Source organism: Hypomesus transpacificus, chromosome 15, assembly GCF_021917145.1.
Source record: "Hypomesus transpacificus isolate Combined female chromosome 15, fHypTra1, whole genome shotgun sequence".
In the NCBI taxonomy this organism is placed as follows: Eukaryota; Metazoa; Chordata; class Actinopteri; order Osmeriformes; family Osmeridae; genus Hypomesus; species Hypomesus transpacificus.
The window spans coordinates 11,896,587-11,921,758 of NC_061074.1; the positions used below are offsets into that span (position 1 = coordinate 11,896,587).

Consider the following 25,172-nt stretch of genomic DNA (forward strand, 5'->3'; position numbering starts at 1 on the left):
CTCTGTCCTCATGGACTCCTCTCTTGGTTCTTCACACACAAGCGAGCACGCACATACTCGCTTTCTCCTAAGCACAAGTTTCACATGAATGATTTATTCAGTGACACGTGGAGCACAGGAAATTCAATTCATCATCCATGCTTTAAAAACCCTGTATGTTAAGCTTTCCAGAAAGAGAGAGACAGAGATAAAGAGGAAACGAGGAAGGAAAGATTGAGAGGACAAATGTTAATCTACCTCTCTATTTGGTACAAATGTATTGTATTGTATTACAGTACAGGGTTGCAAGGTGTGGCTTATGTTCTGTTTGTCAGAAGGATCGGCTCTGTCATTTGGAGGCTCATCAAGAAGACCCTGTACAATGATCTCGACCCAGAGATTTTCCCCGCAGAAATAGCAGAGAAAAACACAAGGATCGAATCTCTAAAGGGGAAATGTGTTCTCGTCTAGACAACGTGAGAATATCCAACGGTAAACTTTAGACTGATAAAACAGTACGCTGTGCGAGGATCAATGAATGTCGGACTTACTTTAGATGAAATTGCTTTTGCAGTACAGTTCATGATCCCATTTGTAGGTTACAGCAGACCAAGTGAAAAAAGGATGGCTGTTCTTTCAGGCTATTGTTTGACTTGCACTGTGGTGGGGCACACTGTCAACAAGGTGAGCTGTGATGCTCCTGGTCAATGACTGTGCTGATAAAAGGGTGTGTGTGCATGGCTGAAAAGGGATGAGCTATGGTAAAGCTACATGACAAAGCTTACTGGAAGTTCCAATAACCATTTATGTCTATTCCATACAGACATGCTAATTGTACTCCTGGCTAGAGTACTTCAGCTGAATCTTGTGTTGTTACATTCATGCTCAGTGGTATTTGGGTAAAGATCGTTTTAATTGTGGATGGCAGTACTAAAGATGCAACTGTAAGATTGGACACTACATAATTGATCAGCCACTGCATCTACTACTGTAATTAGAAGAATATCAAATGTATATAAGTACAACATTTAGCCATTCATTATATATGGATATGACTATAAACCAATGACAGACAGCAATGAAGTTTCAACAGGCCATGTAACTAGCCTCCAGCTAAATTCTGGTTTCTGGCATCATTACTGGAGTCTATGCAGATGCAGGACTGCCCCCTTCTGGTAAATTCAGATAATGCAAATCCCGATAATCTCAGTCATTGTCAAACTTTTTAAACATTTATTATTCTAGAGGAAAATAGTTTAACCAATATTTACAGTACATATTTTGCATCAAGTAAACCTACAGTTATTGTATATCAACACTGATCAGTGTATTTTCTAAGTTACAAATTGGCATTATACGTCAATCAATAGGAACAAAACTGCCAGTTTCTTTCAAGTGGGTTCCAGGTATATTTCAATGCTCAGGACTGTTTGACAGGAGCAGTCAAGTTCTTCTCCAGCTAAACGTTGGCCAGTCAATTACCACGCTTCGGGTAGGCTATATGAGGCGGACAGCCATAAAGTCTCCATTGTTATCAGCTTTACAATTATTTCAGTCCTGCTGAGTCGTCGCTGTTGTCCGAACTTCCTTTCAAAACTTCATCGGGACTCTCCACAGTTCCACTATCAGACTCCTCTTCTATAGCAAAGTGCACGTCGGCGGAGGAGCATAGTGAACTGACGCTGCTTTGCTCCATGGAACACAAAGCACAAGCCAGCGGGGACAAGACCTTGCCCTCGTAAACTCCTGGGGAGAAAGGGAGCGATGCCTGTCCTGAGCATAGCCCCGAGATGGCGGGCCAGGTGATGCTGTGCTTTTTCTTTAACGCTCCCCATTCCCGTTTTTCCTCCTCGTGCAACAGGCGCCTGAATATATTTGACCTCCTTTTCTCTCGCCTTTTTGAACGAACATAGCCCAGCATTATGCCAAAAAGGAATACACCATAAAAAGACATGACTATCAAAATGTATAGGTAAGCCTTGCCATCACTTTGGTCGCTTTGGGACACCACATTTGCCTTCTGCAGGAACAGAATGTCAGGTGCAGTGGAATTGTCGGACCTCTCCATCATTAGTGCAGGTTATGAAGAGGACCGCTTGAGTTTCCTACAGGGGAAAATATACAGTGTCGTTAGGCTATGATTTTGACAACTGTGAGGTTTAGTCCATTTAGTTCACACGTGTGTGTCTTTTACGAAACTGAATTGCTGTGTTTGTAAAGGTAGGATCGGGACACCTACCTTAGAAATGATACCATGTGGGCCTTTTGGATCCCTGTGCTCGCTAATGCCCCTCTGATGTTTAGGGGAATTGTGAAGTGCAGGGACTTATATAGCGACCTCAGGATGTCATAAATCACGTGAGGAGTCTCCGTGGTCAAGAGCTGGTGTGGTCGGAAGAGTTTTGGCTCTGTCTTACTGGCTGAGCAGGAAACTAGACACTAGACATAAACGTGGCAAAACCATGCTTATTCGACTTGTGGACGGTAGCTTTAACTAACAACATCGCGTCTCCAACAAAAAGGATCGTTATCCTAAAACCATGGTACCCAAATCTAGATCCACTTTTACAGTGTATCTTTTAATGAAAATGCACCGTGCATGTGGCCCTTTATTTGAACTAACTTATTAGTTAGCGTGTATAAATTAGTGTGTGGGGGCTGCAATTCAGTTTAGTTATAACTAAACTGAATTGTCATAAGTAGGCCTATGAGCCTATAGTAATATAGTGCGGAACGAAAACAGGGTAATATCGTCACTAGAAATATGAGGTGATGGCATACGTTGTTAAATTTGAGGTGTGGTCGAAACTGTGCTTATTAAATAAACCCAGTTGAAACAGTTAGTCCTCTTGCAGACTGAACTCCGTCACCAGTCTGCCGGAATTCGGTTTATAATCTAATCATTTTATCATCCTTATTACTGTGGATAGGCCTACTTCACTGACTAAAATAATAACACAAGGCAGGGTTTCTAGACCAAACACAATCTTTACTTAATCATTCAAGGCAAATTACAAATAAATATAGTTGGATGCGCTTATAATACAAGGCAGGTCTCCCTACAGATAGGAGCTCCAAAACCATTCTATGTAATATCTTAAATAGATTCAAAATACAGATTTTAAATTTGCTTTATCCGGTGACCATTGCCCACCAACATATGTACAGTACAGGACAAAGTAGGCCTATTCTGTACTTAAAAAGGCATGTTATTTCAGGGAAAAAGTACCACACATTCTCTCAAGAAACACTATCATTGCTGTGTAGTATCATATGAAATGATTTACGTGGTGGTTAATGTCGAAATAATTAGAAATCCCCAAAAGGCAACGTGTCAACTGTGAATGTACAGAACACGGTCTGTGTCAAGGAGAGTTTGGATGCCATATATGCTTGGTGTCTTAGATATCTATCGAAGCATAGGGAGAGGCCACACCCAGACACGCGTGTTTGCATAAATACACACACATCCACAATTATTACAGATACAGTATGACTGATGACAATCCTTGTCAATAAAGGTTGGATGTAAAGACGCTACACAACCACACACACCTTCTAAAAAATTTGATCATCCACCATACACAAGTGCCTACCTCTTAAATCTAAAAAAGGGGCCTTGTTTGGATATATTGCAGTGTTCAGTTTCATGGTAATAACAACAGGAGCTGAGTATCCAGCACAATATCTGTAAGTGCGCACATACAGAATCCTACAAGAGTTTACAAACATGTCCTATACTGCAAATATGTACTAACCACACCCTAAACTACACCCTTAAAGCGGGCACAGGTTTAGAAAGGATCATAAACATTTCATTTTTCAGTATTTTTCTAAGGTGTTAAAATGGCAGTATTTCACTGTGTGAGAGGTTTCTGGTTTTTTGGACTCTAATGTAGCCCTGACGGTTCTAGCGCTTGAAGGATCTAAAGAGCTGACACAGTAAGAGGAAGATCTCATGTGAATAAAAGCCAAAAGATTTTGTGAGGGAATCCCCAAAAAGAAACTGAAGATTCAAAACAAATTTAACAACAAAAAAAACAAATGCTAATAGTTTCCTGTCCTGCAGGAAGATTAAAATCTGGACGTCACAAGTGGATGCTACTGGTTATAGGACATGGCCAGAGAATCAGCCAATGAGAGCCCTGGACAGCTATAATGTAAAAAAAAAAAAAAAAAAAAAAAAAAAAAAAATCCAGAAACCGTGACAGGAGAAAATAACAACTCCAGGAGAAATATGGAAAACAAAACAAAAAAACAAGCCGAAGTTGTATCCTATCAAACTACTTCCTGTTGTGCTTCATTTAGGGCTAACACAGCATCCTGTCTCATTTCTGAAATGTTTCTGGTAAAATGGGCTAGGCAAAGACAGGCAGGGATAAATCAACCGTATCTTTCCAAACAGACATATCTACTTACTATTATTTGGAGAGAAAGTACTATCTAGATAGGTAAAGGTAAGGTATTAACAGATATGACATTGCAACAACGGCCTCCTTTTTTCCGGTACAGTAATGCAGCTTGAGCGAAACTTCAGACCTCTACATGCTTCGGCACGTTATTTCTCATACTATCCCATTCACACCTCTCTCAAAAGCTTACTCATATTTTTCTCGCTGTCGATGCCTGGGCTGTCAACTGGGATATCAGCTGGTCACATCTACCCAATAGCACATTGACACACCTTCACCGCTGGCCAATCGTCTCGCTGCCGTCTCGTTAAATAGGTTTCTCTCTCTGCCTTCGGTCCGTTCATGTGCTGTTGTGCGCGCCCCTCCACCTCCCCAACGCCACCTTCCTTCATGGACTCACCAGCTCCACCTTCCCTTCAGCAGAGTCATCAGCCATCACCACCAGTGTCTGGACTCTAAGGGGGGGGTTATCATGCTGTTGCTCAGGGCAGAAGCCCCTCGATCACCAAATCTCCCTATTGTGTCTTACCGCCAAACCCAGTCTAATCACCACATATTGCTTGTTGAATAATCAATTCTATCATCTTCCTTCACTGTCCTCTCCTGATTGAAATAGTTCCCACTCATTCTGTATTTTCTTTTTTTGGTCTCAGGAGAACAAAATGGATTCAAGTAATGATGGTTTGACAGGGGTCGTCTTTTCAGGGACAGGCAGATGGAGAGAGAGGGAGGGGGGGGGGGGTCTTTGAGGCAGGTGCTGGCTCTGTGCTTGGACAAACATTTGACTCGGGTGTCACACACATGGACACGTGAACCTACGTAAAACACACACACACACACGCAGATACCCTTCCTCTCCACGCTATTTCCCGCCGTACATCCTCTCGATGTGGCTCAGGTAGTGCGTCTTCAGCTCCTTGCGTTTGAGCTTGAAGGCGTCCGTCACCAGGCCCGTCTCCGGGGTCCAGGGGTCGGGGCTCAGGCAGATCTTCTGCGGGATCTCGAAGCGCTCCAGCTGGGCTGCAGAAACCAAAACGGCACAGGAAGAGGAAACGCATCATCGGCAGCTCTCGAGTAAGGAAGGAGCGCGACACGTGCTCTATCCAATCGAACTATGAGATTCGCTGGAACGAGGAACCACGGAACGGTCAGAGGAGTCATAGGCGTGTGCGGAACGACGGCAGACCCGAGTCTATCCGAGGAATCTTCCACTGACGTGGTTATGCCCATGTCAATATCTAAATCGGTTCTACCCATCTTCAAAACCCCTCTGAGTCCCACCTCACCTCAGCTCAGGTGATTGTAACCTAGGAGATGTCTGACCTGCGAGGGCAGCCTTTGTGATGACCGTCAGCACCACCTCCTCCATAGCCAGGTTTTCGCACAGCTCCTCGAACGAGCCCCGGATACGGTACTGCTCCGCCAGCGCCAGCAGCTGCTTCTGATTGGGCACCACAAAGCCAATCACGTACGTCTCGTCGCTGCAGGGGAGGGTCGAGGGACGCAGTTCACATTGTTACTTTACCGAGACCCTGTCGTATCACTGGCAACGTTCTCGCGCACAAACAAAAGGGCATGGACAAAGACAGGACGCTGGTGATGAAGTAGAGGCTGTGTTGTGGGGAAACGGATGGGATTATTGAATACTCATACTCCACACACACACACACACACCTGTTGGCGTAAGCACAGATGTTGTCGATGAGAGAGCAGTTCTTCAACATGGCTTCCACTTTGCCCAGTGACACATACTCTCCTGCCTGAAGCTTCACCAGGTCCTTCTTACGGTCTGGAGAAAACAGAGACACACACTGGATGAGTGTGTGTGTGTGTCGAACACCCACAAGGCAGAGACTGGAACAGCGACACATTTTCCACTACATTGCTATATCTGGGCAGACAGAGATAAAAGAGAAGGTTTTCTGGCCGACCACAATACACAAACTGGAGAGGAATTCTGGGAAGTGGTTATGAAAATGTGATTCTGACAAGCTCGACTAAATGATGGCGGGTAAGAGAGCAGAGTTGATGAGGATGTGGGAGAGCTGAGTGCACAATGTCGAGGGCAGCTGTGTCAGTTCTCAGACACTTGAGGGAGGAGCTCTGAAGTACGACTCGTTTACTGTGTAGTTTGTGTGAGAAGTCTAGGCTTTCCCTGGAACTAAGGCGAGGCTTTCCCTGGAACTAGTCTCAGGGTAAGGTTGGTGAGATAATACTCGGAGGTTTCCGGCAAAAAAAAAAAAAAAAAGAAAGTTCCCCCCGTTCACTGCTCTGAGGTCCGACGGGTCCCGTCGTGGAGCGCGTCCCCTCACCGATGATCTTGAGGCAGCCGTCAGGCTGGAACTCTCCAATGTCCCCGGTGCAGAACCACCGCTGACCCCCACCGTCCACGAAGAAGTCTTCCTGGTTCTTCGCCTCGTTTTTGTAGTAGCCCATGGTTACGTTGGGCCCGCCAATCAGGATCTCTCCTCGGGGATGGGGCGTGTCCGTGCTGCTGTACCCACCTGGAGAAGAGGGCCAATAAAAACCCAGTGGAGAGTCAGTCGGAATCGAACAATCGCAGAAAGGACCGATATCATCTGCGGTCATTCTGTGGGAGGGGAACAAGAATAGACTCGAGTCGATCAGATGACACGATAGCCACGGAGAAATGATAAAGCGCGTGATGGATTCGAAAAGAAAAACAGAGCGAAGAGAACATGGAGGAGGGAGAGAGGTTCACCCCTACAAGGCTCGGTGGGGAGGGGGGGCTCTTTGGGATCTTTCCCCTCACATGCTGTCCATCATTCGTGTGAGGGAGGCCATGTGCGGAGATACCGAGGGAGGGATTGATAAACACAGCGACATTGTTTTCATAAGTGTGTGTGTGTGTGTGTGAGAGAGAAGAAGAGATGTTGAGAGAATGTGGGTGGCTGGTTGGGGTGTGAGGGCACAAAGCTCGGTTTGGGGTGTGTACGTGTACATTGTCTTTGGTGTGTGTGTGTGTGGCCTACTCACCCTCCATCCAGTCCTTCAGCCTGATCTCAGAACACACCAGGGGGCCTCCCACTCTGCCAGTGCTGTAGTCCCACACTGGAACACACACACGCACACACACACACAATTACAAGATGCCAGGGGCCGTCACACACACACACATCAAAGCAGCTCACCATCACAAGAGGCCTTCCGCATCCCGTCAGAGAAACCCCTGGTTACCGTAGCAACCTGACCTCACTTATCCCCTCACTATGGCAACGCTGCTGGACCCATCTCAAAGCAGGGACTAAACGAGAATGCTACGGATGTTCTGTTGGTCCAGCTGCTGGGAGCGGTGGGCAATGGGCCACCGTGCAGACGGGATTGTTTAGGAAAATGACTGGGATTATATTAATTCTTGCATAACACCAAATATGGCCTTAGTTCTCAATACATTGTTTGGATAGTGAATAAGATTCATGTTCTATTCCTCTTCCCCTCTCTCCCCACTCCCCTCAGTCACTCCATCGTAAGGCTGGCAGGAAAACAGACTAGCTGCAACTATGGCAAGGATTTTCAAAGTATGATAGCCATCACAACCGTTTAATGCATTATGGTTTAATACATTTTAGAATATGATCTCCGTTAAATGTTCAAAATAGTCTGGTAAATGGACTTCAGTTTAATTCAGTCATGTTTACTTTCAGTTTAAGTAGTTGGTGCTAGTACAGCACCAAACACGGGTATTCAGACAGTGACCAGTCTGAGGAAATTATTGCCTATAAAATGCTATTAGAACATTCTAAGATGCCAAGCAATGCTCTGTTTCTCCCTTGTTTACCCACTCCCCCCCCACAACCAGCCTCTCTCGCCCCCTCTCGACCTCTCCCTCCCTTAGTCTTTCAACCTAACTCTCTCTTCCTCCCTCCCACCCCTTCGTTCTCTCCCTTACCAATTTGTCCTTCCTTCCTTCCTTCCTTCCTTCCTTCCTTCCTTCCTTCCTTCCTTCCTTCCTTCCTTCCTTCCTTCCTTCCTTCCTTCCTTCCTTCCTTCCTTCCTTCCTGCCCCCCTCTTCCACTGTTGACCTCTTCCCCCTAGCCTTTCAATCTAACCCTCTCTTCCTCCCCCCCCCCCCCCTTACTCTCGCTGATGGTTCCGGCACCGCAGGTCTCCGTCAACCCGTAGCCCTGGCCCACGGGGCAGCAGAAACACACGTTCATGAAGCGCTGAGTGGCGGCCGAGAGGGGCGCCCCGCCCGAAAGCAGCACCCGCGTGCGGCCCCCCAGCAGAGAACGCACCTTCCTGAACACCAGGCTGGGGGGTGGGGGTGGGGGTGGGGGTGGGAGAGGGTTATTAATCTGCTATGGGAAAAAAATGTGTTTACACCACAGGCGGATTAACTGTGCTTAAATAGCCCGTTTGTTTGTGCACAAGGGTGAGTGTGAGAGAGACACTGTGTGTGGGGGTGTGTGTGTGTGTGCGCGCACGCGTGTCCACGCTCGCCAATGGAGAAGTTGTGAAGGATGAATGAGGAGTTTGCATAAATTGTGAAGGATTAATGAGGAGTTAGCATACGGATGTTCATCTGTGTTCATAAGCATGTCGATACGTGTGTGTGTATGTGTGTTCGTACTTGTCACACAGCGGCGTGCTGTAGCCTTTGGCCAGCTGCTCCAGCTTGTAGGTGTAGGCCAGGATGAAGAGAGTCCGCTGGAGACAGCTCATCTCCTCCACCTTGGTCATCACATTCTTATAGATACGATCCATGATCTCCTGCAGGAGGGAGGCCGGAAAGAGACAGAAAAAAGAAAGAGAGATACAGAGAGAGAGAGAGAGATACAGAGTGAGAAAGAGAGATACAGAGAGAGAGAGAGAGAGAGAGAGAGAGAGAGAGTACAGGAAACAGGGAGAGAAAGAGGGGCAGGACAGAGAGGTGAAAAGAGAGAAAAAGAATGGGTGAAAGAGTGAAAGGAAGAGATAGGAGAGAGGTGAAATATGGGTAAATACCTCAGGCCAACCTGTCCAATACCAAGTTTCACCGTGTAAGAACTAGTGGGCTTGGGTAAATCCAAGACATATGGCAAGAAGTTACCGTTGCATAGCGGTGTTAGCCCATGCACCCAGACAAACGAAAAATTCTCCCGAATCATTGATAGACTCTGGGAGGGGCAGTCCAAAGCTGCCGGCATGGAAAATAAGTGATCTCATTCCCACAGAGATGGATAAAAAGATAGACAAAAGAAACCAAACAGGAAAAAGTGGTGGTGAGGATCGGAGGAGAGGGAGAGTTGGAGCAACAGAATAAGAAGTAAGGGTTTTAATAATATAAAAGTGCGCTAATCAAGCGTTCCAGCTTGTCCAGATTTTCCGTCGACGGCGATCAAGCTGGCATCGTGTGCTAGTCGTGACCCCAGTGACCCCTGTGTGTGTGTGTGTGTCACTGAATGATGTCTGGTTCCTACTGACTCTAGGGTTGTGGAGAGAGAGACTTTGTTCAAAACCGCACTCCAACCAAGAACACTTAATTATTGAACCGATCACTGTGTTCTTAAAACCGGGTTCCAAGTCTCAATAGGGTAAAGGGCACAAACAACAAACAATAAATAGCAGCTGGTGTGTGTGTGTGTGTGTTTGATACACTACTGAGAAAGGAAGCAGACGTGGGACTCATGTAGCCTGTTGACAATGTCAAAGAAAGCTACACACTCACTTCATGTGCGTGTGTGTGTGTGTGTATGTCATGGGGAAAACCACACAGGGCTTTCTCACGTTCTGTTTCCAGCTGTGAATGGTTCCAGACACTGGAGCCCTCTGACCCCTGGACTCATGACCCTGGGAGGGGGAGAGGGGGTCCTCATGGGGGAAGAGATGATGGAGGGGGGTGGGGGGGTGGGGCTCTTCTCACAGAGAGAGAGACAGAGAGAGAGAGAGAGAGAGAGAGAGAGAGAGAGAGAGAGAGAGAGAGAGAGAGAGAGAGAGAGATAAAGGCTTTCTCACTGACCCATGGCTTTCACACAGGGGAGGGAGGGGAGAGGGAGGGAGGGGGGACATGGAGGAGTGAGTCATATCAAAAGGCATGGGCTTGTGGGCCGGCCGGCGCCACGCTGCAATGCAAAGCTCGAGCGAGTGGACGCCTTAATGCTGTGTGTCAGTGGTACCCCAGTCCATCACCGGAGCTGGGCTTGATGGAACCCAGTCGAACAGGAGTCCATTAGGGAAGACAGTGAGATGGCACAGGCCAGGACAATACGTCACACACCATACGACATCACTACGCGCACGTCTCTGTAAGACTTGTTTAGGTCTCTATTACACTTCGTTCTGGGTATTCCGGACACAGTTTCAGGTGTCAGGAAACGAACGTGCATGAAATGGAATTCGACACGTTAAAAAGGTTCCCAATTTCCCGTCTAGACGACGCGTTTGTTGGGTGGGGGTGGTGTCTTACCGGAACAGCGGCCATGAGGGTGGGCTGTAGCATGCTGGTGTCGCCTTTGGTGCCTCTTTTGATCTTGGTCGACTGGTGGAAGAGAAAGAGGCCGTGCAGAGTACAACAGTCAGATGGCTTCTGGAGCACATAGTCCTGTTTGTATATCGGGTGTTCACACCAGGACTCCACAGAAACGGCCACAGGGAGCTGTTCATTTTGGAAACGGGTCAGCCAGCCAGACTGTCAGTCAGTCAGTCGACATCATTTTTGTGAGACGTGTTTAGTCCTACGGTCATTCCAGTGCTGTGTGTGTGAGTGTGTGTGTGTGTGTGTGTGGGGGGGGGGGGTCTGACCTGGTCCGCCAGAGTCTGCGGGGAGGAGTAACCGATACGACAGCCGTGTGCCACGCACACCAGCTCGGCGCTCAGCTCCAGTACGTGGGCCAGTGGAAGGTACCCAATATAGGTGTCCTCCTCCCTAGCAGGACAGAGAACACACGAGGCATGGTTAGCATGGGCGTTCAGACAGAGTGGGGGTGTGGAGGGTCGAGCAAAGGGCAAACGTTGGGAATTTCCTGGCGGGAAAATGCCGGTGGTAAATCGGGGAGAAATGTTTTGTTAAGATTGTAAAAAGGAACGGGAGATATATTTTCGGAGACATGGGACAGCGTGTGACGTGCGAGATATCCAACCGTAGAAACGGGAACATTTCAGGGAGAGAGATCCCATTACCAGTAGTTGTTTACGTTCCAGAACATTTACGCCAGAACTAAACAAACAAAGAACGGCCATCATTTTCATTGCGAGTCTAATCAAGATGGCAGTGAGTGTTTCTTTCCCCTCCATTCCTCTTTCTGTCCCCCCCCCCCCCCCTTCTCCCCGTCAAGTTATGGGAGTTTAAGGAACCAAAACAAATCCGCTGCGACGACCAATGAGACGGTGCCAAGCTGTTGCTAGGAAAAAAACTTGGACCCTGCGTGCCTCTGCACGTGCTCAGTTGATGCTGAGAGGCCCCTGCTGTGAGGTGTGTCACAGATCACTCTGCCAGTTTCCTCCAGCATCGACATGTGACTTTAACCCTGCCACTGTACCGTGCATTATACCGTCATGGCATCAGAGTTCAACCAAAACAACCAAATACTTGTTTGACTTTTCAAATACTTGTATGTGCAAAATACATCCAAATATGTGTGACTTCCTTTAGGGGTTAGGGACACCTACCCCAGGTTGGGTATCCTCGCTGCCATGCCTGTGATGCTGGCGAGGATGTTGCTATGGGAGATCATGACGCCCTTGGGCATGCCTGTGGAGCCACTGGTGTACATGATGACGGCGATGTCCGAGGGGAGGGGCTGGGTCCGACCTCGGGCCACTGGACAGGTACACACACACACACACAGACAGACACAATAATTGTTAGACTGCATTTATGTCCTGGGAACGGAAGGAGAGGATGCAGAGAAGAGCTTGTATTGCCGGTTGTAGGGCTGTGGTGCTGTGGTGCTGTGGGGCTGTGGGGCTGTAGGGCTGTGGGGCTGTGGGGCTGTGGGGCTGTAGGGCTGTGGGGCTGTGGGGCTGTGGGGCTGTAGGGCTGTGGGGCTGTGGGGCTTGTGGGGCTGTAGTGCTGTGGTGCTGTGGGGCTGTGGGGCTGTGGGGCTGTAGTGCTGTGGTGCTGTGGGGCTGTGGGGCTGTGGGGCTGTGGGGCTTGTGGGGCTGTAGTGCTGTGGTGCTGTGGGGCTGTGGGGCTGTGGGGCTGTGGTGCTGTAGTGCTGTGGTGCTGTGGTGCTGTGGGGCTTGTGGGGCTGTAGGGCTGTGGGGCTGTGGGGCTCTGGGGCTTGTGGGGCTGTGGGGCTGTGGGGCTGTAGTGCTGTGGTGCTGTGGGGCTGTGGGGCTTGTGGGGCTGTGGTGCTGTGGGGCTTGTGGGGCTGTAGGGCTGTGGGGCTGTGGGGCTGTGGTGCTGTGGGGCTTGTGGGGCTGTAGGGCTGTGGTGCTGTGGGGCTGTGGGGCTCTGGGGCTTGTGGGGCTGTAGGGCTGTGGGGCTGTGGGGCTGTGGGGCTTGTGGGGCTGTGGGGCTGTGGGGCTGTGGGGCTGTGGGGCTTGTGGGGCTGTGGGGCTGTAGGGCTGTGAGGCTGTAGGGCTGTGGTGCTGTGGGCCTTGTGGGGCTGTGGTGGAACAGAGGGCACAACACTGTGTGGTGAAGGTCAGCAGGCTGAAGCCATGGAAAAAGAGCCATTAAACAGGCCCAGCACCCTTCAGTAAACCTCCTTACACTGCCGGGCACTTACACATGGGGAGAGTCTGAGAGCTGGGAGCTACTGCCAAAAACACCATCAACGTTCCCCCTCTCTCTGTCTCCATTTCTCCCTCCTCCTCTTTTCCTTTTGTCCTCTCTCTCTCTCTCCCCCCCCCCACATCTCTGTGCTCTAGATTTTGACAGTGGAAAAGCTTGGCTGATGACTAATGGAAAGGTCCCACTTTCAGCTGGCTTTGAAGCACCTTAGTCCAACTCGTTCACGGCTCTGGTGGCATGCACAGGTTCCCAATGGCCGGCCAGTAAGCGCTGGAACATGTCTCACACCTTACACGGAAGAATCCGGAACACTGTGGAAGGTTCCTCAAATATATACACAGAGAACTAAATGATATTGCGTTGGTCCTTGTGTGAGAAAGACATGAACTTCTGTGCGAGTGTGTGTGACGGGGCATGAGCGTCGTGTGGAGAACATTTCCAGGACATTCACAGCGAGGCCTGGAACACAGACGGCAGCCCAAACAGAGCACGCGCCGAGGGCCAAGGAGGGCCGAGGGAGAGATGAGAGGGGGAGAAAACGCGGTACTGGGAAGAGTACGAGCGGGACTGTCCCCGAGGGGGAGGGCTCCTGGCCTGCCGTGGACTGGGACACACACGCACACACTCAGACAGACGAGGGGAGGGGCTCGGCGATGCGAGCTGATGTCATGCGAAGGGAAGTCGCGTCTGTGTAAACACGACCCCTCCCCAATCCCAACGGCATGTCTGCCCCAGCGTTGTCGCGAAGGAGGACCCGCGCGGGCGCGCACGCACACACACACACATCATGTCACGGAACTGAGTTGTTTTGGGTGAAAGGGTACCAAGGTCCAGTGACAGCTGGAAAAAGAGCGGCAGGAAAAGAGACGAGAGAGAAAAAGAAGGGCAGTTTAAGAGGCAGTAAAGAAGGGGGGAGGGGGGGGGGGGGTTGTGGAGTAGGAGGGTTTCCTCAATCTTAATCCCCCCCCCCCCCCCCCAATCTGACCATAATCTGACGCAGATGTGATCACTTCCTCATTCACATGACCCGACTGAGCCCCAGGAACCATGAAGACTTCCACCAACAACAGATGAGTGTGCTGTATCTAGTCAACAAGCCAGCGCAGCCCGACAAGCTGCCCCAAATCGAGACTCGATAACATGGCTGAACAGTTGCCCTGGACCATCGTTTGAAGGGGAAATCACAGTGAACATGCGGCAGACGGGTCAAACAGGCTCTGGGTAAAGGTCTTTTACAGACGCATGCCACAAACACGGCTTTCATTTCACACGCAGGGATTGTTTTGTGTTGTTGTTTTTTTTACCGTTCTCTGGCTTGGTGCCCAGCTCCTGAACGGCGGCCATATTGTGAACAGTGATGCCTCGTGGGTAGCCTGGCCACTTGGTGGGTGTGTCATCCACGACAATGATGTGCCTGAGCCTAGGGACCTCCAGCAGAATGGCCTGACCGGAAAACAAGAGAAAGAAAGAAAAAGGGAGGGAGAAAGAGAGAGATACACAGAGAGAGAGAGAGAGATACAGAGAGAGAGAGACACATGTGAACAGTCCACAGAGAGCTTATCGTCGTCCGCGGGAGGTTGAAGTCAACATAACTCCCGTTACACATCAATATTTATCACAAGTGACTCGGCGGAAGAGAGGGAGAGAGCGGAGAGGCATCCAATGGCTGATTGTGTGCGCGTGTACTTGTGTGTGTGTACTTGTGTGTGCTTGTGTGTGCTTGTGTGTGCTTGTGTGTGCTTGTGTGTGTGTGTGTGTCACAAACTGATACGTGTACGGGTACGTTGACGCCGACCAGTCTCCATGTGAGCCCGTCCCTTGCACCCCTCCTCTCCTCTCCTCCTCCCATGATCTCCATCCACCCTAGTCTTCCTCGCAGTCCTCCTTCACGTTAACGACCATTTTGGTTCCCTCGCTTCCAATTATTTCAAACGGAATACTCTTGACAAAAGGAAAAGTCAGTGTGTGTGTGTGTGTGTGGTCCATACCTTCAGTCGGGTCTCCAGCAGCTCCCTGCTGATGATAATGTGTGTGACCTCTGTCTCATTGAGCCCGTGAGCGATGGCCGGACCACCCAGAGTGGAGTACAGGGTGACCACTGCATCCGAAACAAACAGACACACACGCAGTTTTGAAATGTATATTCACATTACAAGGCCATTTGTAATGTCTGATTCCAATCTGTTCTAAGTGATATACACCAAAACATCCAAATGGCCGGCCTAAATTGTGCTTCACAAATCTGCCATCTAAAAGATACAAACGTCACATGACGTTTCCTTTTTGATTGAGGTCACAAATAAAAGAACCCTCTGAGGTAGAGTTGTTTTCATCCTGCTGCTATGACGACGTCAGCAACAACAACAGACTGTTGTGTGACCCTGTGTGTTTAGCTCTGGGACAGGGCTTAGCCAGGCAGGGCTAAATTCAATTAGTGTCAGACTGGTAAGCCTGGGTATCAGACCGATATGCATGTGTGTGTGTGTGTGCGTGTGCGTATGTGTGTGCGTATGTGTGTCTGTGTGTGTGTCTGTCTGTGTGTGTGTCTGTGTGTGTGTGTGTCTGCCTGTGTGTGTGTCTGCCTGTGTGTGTTTGTCTGTGTGTGTCTGTCTGTGTGTGTGTCTGCCTGTGTGTGTGTGTGTCTGCCTGTGTGTGTGTGTGTGTGTCTGTCTGTGTGTGTCTGTCTGTCTGTGTCTGTCTGTGTGTGTGTCTGCCTGTGTGTGTGTGTGTCTGCTTGTGTGTGTGTGTGTGTGTGTGTGTGTGTGTGTGTGTGTGTCTGCCTGTGTGTGTGTGTGTCTGTGTGTGTGTGTGTGTCTGTGTGTGTGTGTGTGTGTGTGTCTGCCTGTGTGTGTGTCTGCCTGTGTGTTTGTGTGTGTGTCTGCCTGTGTGTGTGTGTCTGCCTGTGTGTTTGTGTGTGTGTTGTTGTGTTCCAAGCAGTGGGACCTTTCCCAGAGCCTTCCTGTCCACATATTTTGAATGTTTCCCAGGAATCCATTGTGGATGACACGTATACCAGCATGAACTGACACAAACGTCTTTGGCAGACCACACGATCTGCCTCTCAAAAACAACATTTGGTTTGTTGCCCCTTCCTGGAATCCTACGTAAGTGCAGAGGGGCTGTTAGCAAAGATACAGCCGTCGAAACCTTTGTGAACTGTCTGTTTCTGGGATGCAAAAATGATCCAACTACCTGAGAGTGTGTGTGCATGTATGCGTGTTTCTTTGTGTGTCACGTGTACATGTGGGTGGAAAATCTTGAGTGTGTGTGTGCGTGTGTGTAGACTCAAATACAGCACACACTGAGATGTGTGTGCGTGCGTGTGCGTGCGTGTGCGTGGTCCCCGGCGCGCCACGCGGACAGTAGCAGCGGGGCTGTGAGGAGGTTAGAGCAGAAGCCAGCAGGGGTCACGTCACCTTGGCCAGAATCCACACACACACACACACAACCTCTGACAAAACACAAGAGGGGGGAGGGGTGGGGGAAGAGAGAGAGAGAGAGAGACAGAGAGAGAGAGAGAGACAGACAGAGAGAGAGAGAGACAGAGAGAGTTCGAGCGAGGTCGCTGGAACCGGGGGTGAGCCCCAGAGCGTTTTGGGACCGGGGCCAGTGACATCATTCCTTTGCGTCACGGCGTCGGAGACATCCTGCAGGGTGAGGACACGGGGCGTGACACCTCGGCCTGAGAGCCAAACACAGGCTGGGCCTCGGACACGTCTCATCCACACGCACGCACGCACACAGGGTTCAGGTGCTGGGTGGTTTGGGTTAGCAGACATACGAGGCCCCCAAAAAGTGGGAGAGAGACGGGAGGAGAGAGAACAGGGAGAAGAGGGCCGATAAAGGTATCAAAGAGGAATGGAGGGAGGGAGGGAGGGAGGGGAGAGCTCTACGTGAGCGTCTGATGTTGACAGAAGCGTCAGGGGGTTAGCCAAAGGCCTTGTGTATATATACAACCTCTCTCACAGGGTGTGTGTGTGTGTGTGCGTGTGTGCGCGTGTGAATGAGTACGTGAGCGATGCTCAGCATGGATGTATTATGTGCCCATGAAAACATACCTCCGTCAAACATGGACATGCACGTGCGCGCAGACTTTGCGCCGTAGCGGAAGGGCCGTGAGTGCAACACGCTGGGTTCATGCGAGCACGGCTGCATGTTCAATGGCCCGTGCGAGCGCGTCCATGAACAGTGTGTAGGAATGCGTGCGCGAATATGTATAGTATTCTGTGTGTGTGTGTGTTTACAGCCAGGCTTAGCTGTGGTGGGACATTGACGGTGTGCACGTCTGCATGCGGAGGAGAGGGGACTCCACAGGCGTCGGGCTGCCAGGAGGAGATGACAGGAGGAGGGGACAGGAAGGAGGGGACAGGAAGGAGGGGACAGGAGGAGGGGACAGAAGGGAGGGGACAGGAGGAGGGGACAGGAGGGAGGGGACAGGAGGAGAGGACAGGAAGGAGGGGACAGCAGGGAGGGGACAGGAGGGAGGGGACAGGAGGAGGGGACAGGAGGAGGGGACAGGAGGAGGGGACAGGAGGGGACAGCAGGAGGGGACAGGAGGAGGGGATAGGATAGGAGGAGGGGACAGGAGGAGGGGAAGCAGGACGCTTGCATAACAGCAGAAAGAGCAGAGCGGGACAAACTGACCTTCTTGCTCAGCTGGGCTCTGCATATTTGTAAAAGCTGCCTCAATTCCTCCGTCTCCCCCGCGCGTATGTGCATGTGAGCACACACTCACCACAGTATGTGTGTGTGTGCGTGTGTGTGCGTCCTACTCCTACTCACGGGGGAAGTTGTACATGAAGCAAGCCTGGGCTGCGATGAACCACTGCGCCCTGGTCTCACAGAAGATGGCGATGTTGTTGTGGGGCCTCTGTCCCAGCGCGGCCAGGCCACAGCCAAACCTGGAGGCTGCTCTGTGGGTCTGCTCATAGGACAGCCAGCGGTACTCCCCCAGGACCACCTGCAGGGGGGAGGCAGAGGGGGGAGGGAGGCAGAGGGGGGAGGCAGAGGGGGGAGGGAGGCAGAGGGGGGAGGGAGGCAGAGGGGGGAGGCAGAGGATATGGAGGGAAAGAGATACTGTGATAAGGAATTGAGAGACCAACAAGATCAGGTGCAATTGTGCGAATTAAGGACATTTGGGTGTGGGGGGGGGGGTTGTTTTGAGAGCGATGGAGATAGTTAGTCATGTGTTTGTGCAGCCTTGAGGACCTACTGTTAAAGCTTGCTGGTATTTCATCAAATTGACTAAAGCCTCGAGCATGATGATGCATGATCTCTTCTGAGTTAACTCACACACACACACACAGTATCTGTGATGAAACACTGTCCTCTTCTGGTGCATTGTTGCTATTGCAAGAAAGAGGCTGTGAACTCATAGCTTGGCTTCGTCATACCAAATAGCAGCAAATGCATATTATTCTGGAACCTCTTAGTTCCAATTTCCATTTCCTAGGGGCATTATCGACGGGCGCCGACCAAAATGCCTCCGGACACAATTGGATAGCGACCAATCAGAGCAACACAATGTCATCTTGGATGTTGACCAAAATGTCTCAACGGGGCTCCTCTCTGTCCGTCAGTCATCGTATTAAGCCAGCCCCATGTTCCATGTGCTGTGATTGGCCTGGCCCCTCTCATTCCAGAGGGACATTAGTTTGAATGGGAGGTTGGCCAAACCAAGCCCTCACCTCAGCTCAGTTGTTTTGTGGTTGAATCTGGCTGAAAAAGAATCGTTTTTTTATGGAATCTTTTTTGGGAACACCGATTTGTTTTAAGCAAATCTTGAGAAACGAACACCCCATTTTTGGTCTTTCTCATGTCAAAGAAGGCACAGACCTAACACTGAAAAAGGAGCACAGCCAGCCACACCAGACCAGCAGGAAGTTCCACATGGCACAGACCCTATCTCGCTTCTGGAAGCTTCAATGCACCTCTGAACACTTTACATAGAAACTTACCGGAAGCCGTTAAACAGCATTGATGCTTGGTTTCCTTGATAACAGGTCTATGGGCTAGACCCATCTGCCTGAGCAAATAAACCAGAACCAGATTCCTAGGCTAGTGGACATATAATATACAAACACAAAGAAAAGGGATTTTCTTTCAGTTTTCTGCAGCCCCATTTACGTATAGTCAAGGATGATGACAAAACAGGTTTTGTGCAACGTGTGTTTCAACAGAAGCGTAAGTAGATTTAGGAGATTAACATGGTGCAATTAGCAAGGTCATTAGGGTGTTGTCAAAAGTGTTGCAAGTCAATGATGACAACGTTTGACTAATACACCTGCAAAATTGCGACAGAGAGGTACACAGTCCATGTGAAGACTTAAAGTCTGTAGAAAACAATGATCCTTTACATGTCCTCTGGTTAGAGTACAGTAGAGCTTTATGAATCCATGTGGGGCTATTACACTGTTAACTGTTCGCAAACTTTGTGTATTTGTGACACGCGTACCAATTCCACCATTGACTTGCGATACCTGTGAACACCTCGACTCATCCCTCCTCGTCAGTTCTATCCTTCCCTCCCCCTTCTCTTCCCATCACTCCATCTTTCTCTCCTCCCCTCCTTGAACAGCTCGCCTCTGGCCTTCCTCTAGCACTACTTTCTGGTGTTCCAATCCCAGGACTCCCATCACGACATTCCCCCGTTTTGCCATCAAGTCGAGTCAGATGGCTGAGCGGTGAGGGAGTCGGGCTAGTAATCAGAAGGTTGCGGATCGATTCGCCGCCGTGTCACATGATGATGTGTCCTTGGGCAAGGCACTTCACCCTACTCGCCTCGGGGGGGAATGTCCCTGTACTTACTGTAAGTCGCTCTGGATAAGAGCGTCTGCTAAAATGACTAAATGTAAATGTAAGTCCCTCTGCATCTTTCATTTCCCTTTTCTCCACCCCTCCCCCTCCTCCTCACCTTCTTGAACACCTTGCCGTTGACTTGCCTCTCGTCCTCCTCCTTAACGAGCTCCCTGGTGCCCAGCAGGTCTCTCTCGGGGAACCTCTTGGCCGCGTCCTCAAACACCTTGTCCAGCGAGTCCATCCCCGGGCGCAGTGACGACATGAGCCTCTTGGTGGCGCTCATGTCCCGGTACGGCCCTGCGGGGTCGCCGGACGCCGACTGGGCCTTGAGCCTCAGGGCCCGCTCCTGCTCCGAGCCGAAGCCCTGGTCGGAGACGGAGCCGAGCAGGAAGGAGGGGAGGAAGGTGAGCAGAGAGTACAGCCACACGGTCAGCTGGAAGAGCAGCAGGAGGATGGGGTTGAGGTCTTCCTTCAGCTTCATCCTGTGGGTGGGTGTGTGTGGGGGTGGGGTAGGGTGGAGGCTGGTGGAAGGGGTGGGTGGTAGGGAGCGTTGTGCTACTCAACCACAGGCAGAAGACGGTGCTAGAACTGTTTTCTTTCCTTCGTGGCGGCCTTCTGTCAGATCTCCTTCCGTCTGCGTGTCACCCGCTCACTCCTGGGAAACACAAGGACCAAAGCGTACACCAACGTCAGCAACGGTCGGCCCCTTTCTGAAGATACAGCCGACACCACCGACAGAATGGGCTTTGCTTCCTGCCTCTCCAGCTTGTCAGCCCATCACTCGTAAAAGGCACTCTTCTCAACGGACCCGTTAATGGATCCCCCATGAGAGACAGCCCATCTCCATCCAGGTTTATCCCGTCACTCACCAATAGGAGGGCAGCATGCCTGCTGGGAGTGAGACCTGATTGGCTGGCCTAAATAAGATGGATACATCTGTGGCTGAGTACTTTTCCCCCTCACTCCCCCCACCCCCTGCCCAGAGCTAGCACTCTGACCACTGATCTTTAGGATAGGAGAGACAGAGAGAGAGAATAGACGACAAACAAAGTCCGAGGGTGAGATCCTGAGGAGAGCGGGAGATGAGAAAGAGAGAGAAGGAGAGAGCAGCAGAGAGAGTGTGGAGGGGGACCTAGGAAGCCTAGCACTGTGGATTACTGGAGAGAGCTACAAGATGCAAGGAAGTAAAGGATAAAAGAGAGAGAAAGGGAAAGGGGGGGGGGGAAGGAATGTCAGGTTCTAGAAAACAAGTGTTTTCAATGTGTTTCCAGGATGGAATGATCTCTGGGTGGATTTCCACACAGGCCTAAATCCTTGGTAATAGGGGCTGTGTAAGATTCTACACATTCTATAGGCCCAGACTGGAGATCTCTGGGTCCACGTTTCTGAGAAAGCCTCGCATTTCATTACAATTCAGCCTAAGGCTAATGCCACTAATACCCAACGTGCAATCTCCTGTAACACCTGACAATGTGCAGTGTAGGGGAACTGTCCATGGTGCTGACGGCCAAAAGCTAATCCCTATTGGTTTGTTAGAGAGCAAAGGGATTGGTAGTCAAAGCGAACCAAAATGTGCTAGCATGGATATTCTGTTCCCGTTTGCAGGTTCGTGCTAATGTTTGTCGCGCAGCCCAGTTCACAGCCCACAGCTAAAGATGCGGCTCATTTCACAAGCGGCTGTTCCACGGTACAGTTTTGAAGTTCAGCCACACTTTCACTCTCGCTCTACTCCATCAAGGCCACACAAGCAACCTTCATAGAAAACAATGAAACACACGCCCGAATTAGGTGCCCTTAGAGACTAGTTTAGAAGTGATTTATTATTCATTTCGAAGAGCAGCTCAACTTCCTCCAAACAGCACGCCATCCTACAATCCCCCCCTCCCCCCCACACACACACCTCCAACACTCCTGCAAAAATGAGTCATGACTAAAACAACAGGTTACACACCAACACTGCTGCCAGCCTGCCAAAATCTCCCAGTATCTTCTCCTCCCCTATCAGAATACTACAGCACAGCATTTCTGAAGGAAGCTGATAAGAAACCAGTGGAGAGATTATAGGGGCAAACAAAGCATGCCAATTGAAGACAGTTTCCTCAACCACATTTGGCATATAGGCCCACAGTACTCCAACTACCATTTTATGACTCTTACCGTCAAAGTATGTTTTTGTCGCATGTCTGCTGATTGAGAGGGCAGCCCGATAATCTGAAGTGACCTTCTCTCAGTGTCTCCTTCCCTTAGCAGCTGAAGGAACAGAGAAGCTGCAAAACTATAGGGCTAGTAGGCGAGTAGGCCCGACTATTCCTCTTACTGCCTCTCCACCAAAAGTGTGGGCTCCTTTGTTCTCAAGAACAGCTTTGCTCGTGAAAATGCACACTACCACCACACTAGACAACTTCTAATTAGCTAGTCTGTCAGCGTAGTGGGATACAGGTAGCAATAGGAATCATATTTCCTCGCAACAGTGATTCATAACTGAGCCATTGTGGACCTAGACTACCTGACATTGACAGAAGTGGGATTCACTGCAAAACCAGCTCATTTGAGAAACCCGCCAAGCAGGTCAAACTGCTCTCTCCAATCTTCCCCTTCTCCACAGTTGATGGGCGAGGCTGCAACGGGTTGTGAACTTTACCACAGAATTCACACCTGGCTCGCAAGCGGAAGCTTACTGATAAGTCCATTACGGCACGAGGTTGGCCAAGCCAAAAGAACAAACCCAAAGACGAGAAAACAAGCAGGGGAAAGCAATGCAGTCGTTGCTCAATAGAGCTTTGTGAAGCAAGCCTGGACTTTGGAAAATGGCGTCCACACAGTGGATTAATTGAGTAATATCTGCCCATGCCCTCACCATGGTTGGGTGGGCAGGCGCGCAGGCTGGCAGTAAGAGGGGAATCACTGCTTCCTTAAGGGATTGTGAATGGGTCCTATTGTGCGGTGAAGCCACCGCTCACGCCCTCGCTACAGCCTCCTGGAGAGCCGCTCAACGTGGCTATTGTGACAGAAGAGCACGCAGCGACACACGACACAGGGCCATCGCTAGGACGACTGGCTCTGGAGTGCGCGTGTCGCGTTGCCCGTGTGTGTGTGCTCGGACTGTGGGTTTGCAAGCACGTGTGTTTTCACTTTTTTTCTTTTTTTTTTTTTACATTACTTGCGTGGCTTTAAGTAAACATGACTTCACTGAAAGAGGGCACACAGAACCCTGGATTGTGTGGCGCTCAGTCCACAACAGTTAACAGTCTTTCTTGGTCTTGATTTGAAGCATAGAGTACCTGAAAAAAACACACGGCCAGCCTGAAATCTGAGTGACATTCTTTTACAAACCTGACAAACCAGAGATGCTCGTCTCTTTGCCTCTTTTTGTGGTGTCGATCTCAGTCATTGTTCTGTGTTGATATTGGCTAACCCTACCGTTGCTAAAGGAACCATTACCATGCCGTTTTAAGTCACCACTAACTTCACTCCACTGACCTAGACTCAATAACCAAAATGTATTACTGTCAAGATCTCGACTATGTCAAAAGCCAACTTCTGCCCTACCAAAGACATCACAATGCACATAGAAACATGGCTCGATATAGTGGAGACACAGCATGTCTGTGTGCTCAAGTGGCATCGCACCACCCTCCAGAGACAATAGTTGCTCTGTGTACGTATAGGCAGGCGCTTCCTAATAGACCATCCTGATTTGATTGCAGTTGCCATGGGCAGTAGGCTGCACACAGACATAGGCTGTCTGACATGAAGTGTGAGCCAGTTGTGAAGTATAGTTAAGTTTTATTGATTTATTTTTGTCTTTCGTCTGTACGAAACACACTGTATCACAACTGCAATTTCAATGAGATTAGGTTGAAGTATGAAATAAACCAACAATAATTATTATTTTGATTGAGCTCCATGTCCCAATTTCAGACATGGTGTTTGCCTTTCTCAAAGCTCGAAAACAAAACAACTTGTAAAACCGGTTAACCAATACACATGCAGAATATTTAGGCAACATAGCTGAACACAATTTGAAGAAATACTTGTCAGAAGTTAACTTTTTTGTCTGACATTAGCTAGAGACGCTCTAGTCTACATATATGGCATTCTGGCAGCGTTAACACGCCTTCAACTATCTCGCACATCTGGGCAGGAGCATTATAAACAGCAGCACACGAAGAGCAATTCACGCATTAAAAAAACTTACCTTAGACGTACTGTGTTTCTTGTCAATGGCCAGAGAAAAGCGCCTGTTTAATTTTCTATTTTAATGCACAATTGCACAGTTTGCAATTGAATTCCCGCATTAGAGTCTGTCGGCTGATATTGGTCGCCGCTTTCCTTCCGGAAGTGACAGGCACGTCGTCATGGCATTATTTCACAGGGGGCGTTCTTTGAGTTTTGATTGGGCTCATTGGGGTGGCGCGTGGTGGGGGCGTGTCCGTGATGAAATTACGAGGTTACTGGCGTTCAGACATGGAGCACACTGTACCACTTAATAGTCTCATTGACAGAATCACAAAGTAGTGGCATGTAAAGTCTTGGAGAAACTTTACTGTCACATACATACAACAGCCAAACACATAAAAAAGCTTAATGTAGACTAAAATAACGTCAGCTGTCTGTATCATTTGTTCACTCCTGTCATGGGTGAATCAGTGAGTTTGAACATCAGTCAAATGCATAATTAGCACATACAAATAAATCTGACAAAAGTAAAAAATAAATAAATGGAATAGCACTATAAAATACAATTGATTGTTTCATATCTGACCATTTAATATCTATTTGCAGTATATTACACAATGGTTGACTACAAAATACAGCCATTGGGGAGCCACTTTTATAAAATAATACATTCTCCAGTCATAAAATCTGCAATTCCCCTGCAGTTAAATCCTAATCACATTTCTCAATGCAATCTGTTTAATCCTCCTTTCCCACATGTTTACACAAAAGCTCACCCATATTAATGCTTTGAGAAATGTCCCGACACAAAGAAACTCTATTGAAAACTTAACATCATAGCATCACAGTACCATGACAAAACTTCTTCCGAGCATCTTCGGCACAGCTCCCTGCTAACAGCATGGTTTAAATTGAACCCTGACATCACATGACTCAGATGGCTCCTCTCTTTTAGCATCTGAGAGCTGTACCTCCCAGGCACAGAAGCAGACACTGGGGACAGAAACCTGACAATCCCCGAGTTCACAAAGACGAGCACGCAAACATCAACCATGCACGCGACACTACATTCTCCATCTCGGAGAGTACAACATGACATGACCTTGTTGCACTATTGCTGCTTGGTA

General features: G+C 49.3%; 2 protein-coding genes across 3 annotated transcripts; both read right to left on the bottom strand.

The window, feature by feature from the left end:
• Window positions 1–944: 944 nt before the first annotated feature.
• On the bottom strand, window positions 945–2,084 carry kcne4 (potassium voltage-gated channel, Isk-related family, member 4). Its single transcript, XM_047035575.1, has one exon. It carries the CDS (start codon window positions 2,048–2,050, stop codon window positions 1,526–1,528), a length of 525 nt encoding a protein of 174 aa, XP_046891531.1. The 5' UTR covers window positions 2,051–2,084; the 3' UTR covers window positions 945–1,525.
• An 863-nt stretch (window positions 2,085–2,947) lies between these two features.
• On the bottom strand, window positions 2,948–24,218 carry acsl3a (acyl-CoA synthetase long chain family member 3a). 2 transcript variants are annotated; one of them, XM_047035573.1, is made up of 15 exons: window positions 24,065–24,218; window positions 19,982–20,521; window positions 17,851–18,028; window positions 15,057–15,166; window positions 14,373–14,511; window positions 12,000–12,150; window positions 11,133–11,256; window positions 10,798–10,869; window positions 8,983–9,122; window positions 8,491–8,663; window positions 7,389–7,463; window positions 6,704–6,895; window positions 6,066–6,180; window positions 5,715–5,872; window positions 2,948–5,411 (listed from the first exon to the last, which is right to left on the bottom strand). In XM_047035573.1, the coding sequence occupies exons 2-15, from the start codon at window positions 20,345–20,347 to the stop codon at window positions 5,254–5,256; spliced, it is 2,151 nt and encodes a 716-aa protein (XP_046891529.1). In that variant the 5' UTR covers window positions 20,348–20,521; window positions 24,065–24,218; the 3' UTR covers window positions 2,948–5,253. The 2 variants fall into 2 exon arrangements, with proteins under 2 accessions (XP_046891529.1, XP_046891530.1); XM_047035574.1 differs by lacking the exon at window positions 24,065–24,218 and adding an exon at window positions 22,024–22,293.
• Between the last annotated feature and the right edge of the window lie 954 nt (window positions 24,219–25,172).

Excerpts from the sequence above, each read along its gene's own strand:
- kcne4 (XM_047035575.1), bottom strand. The coding sequence starts at position 2,050 with ATGATGGAGAGGTCCGACAATTCCACTGCACCTGACATTCTGTTCCTG.
- acsl3a (XM_047035573.1), bottom strand. The coding sequence starts at position 20,347 with ATGAAGCTGAAGGAAGACCTCAACCCCATCCTCCTGCTGCTCTTCCAG. Across the intron at positions 14,512-15,056 it reads TGCTGGAGACCCGACTGAAG|GCCATTCTGCTGGAGGTCCC; the intron begins GTATGGACCACA and ends TTTTCCGGTCAG. Across the intron at positions 5,412-5,714 it reads CACAAAGGCTGCCCTCGCAG|CCCAGCTGGAGCGCTTCGAG; the intron begins GTCAGACATCTC and ends TGGTTTCTGCAG.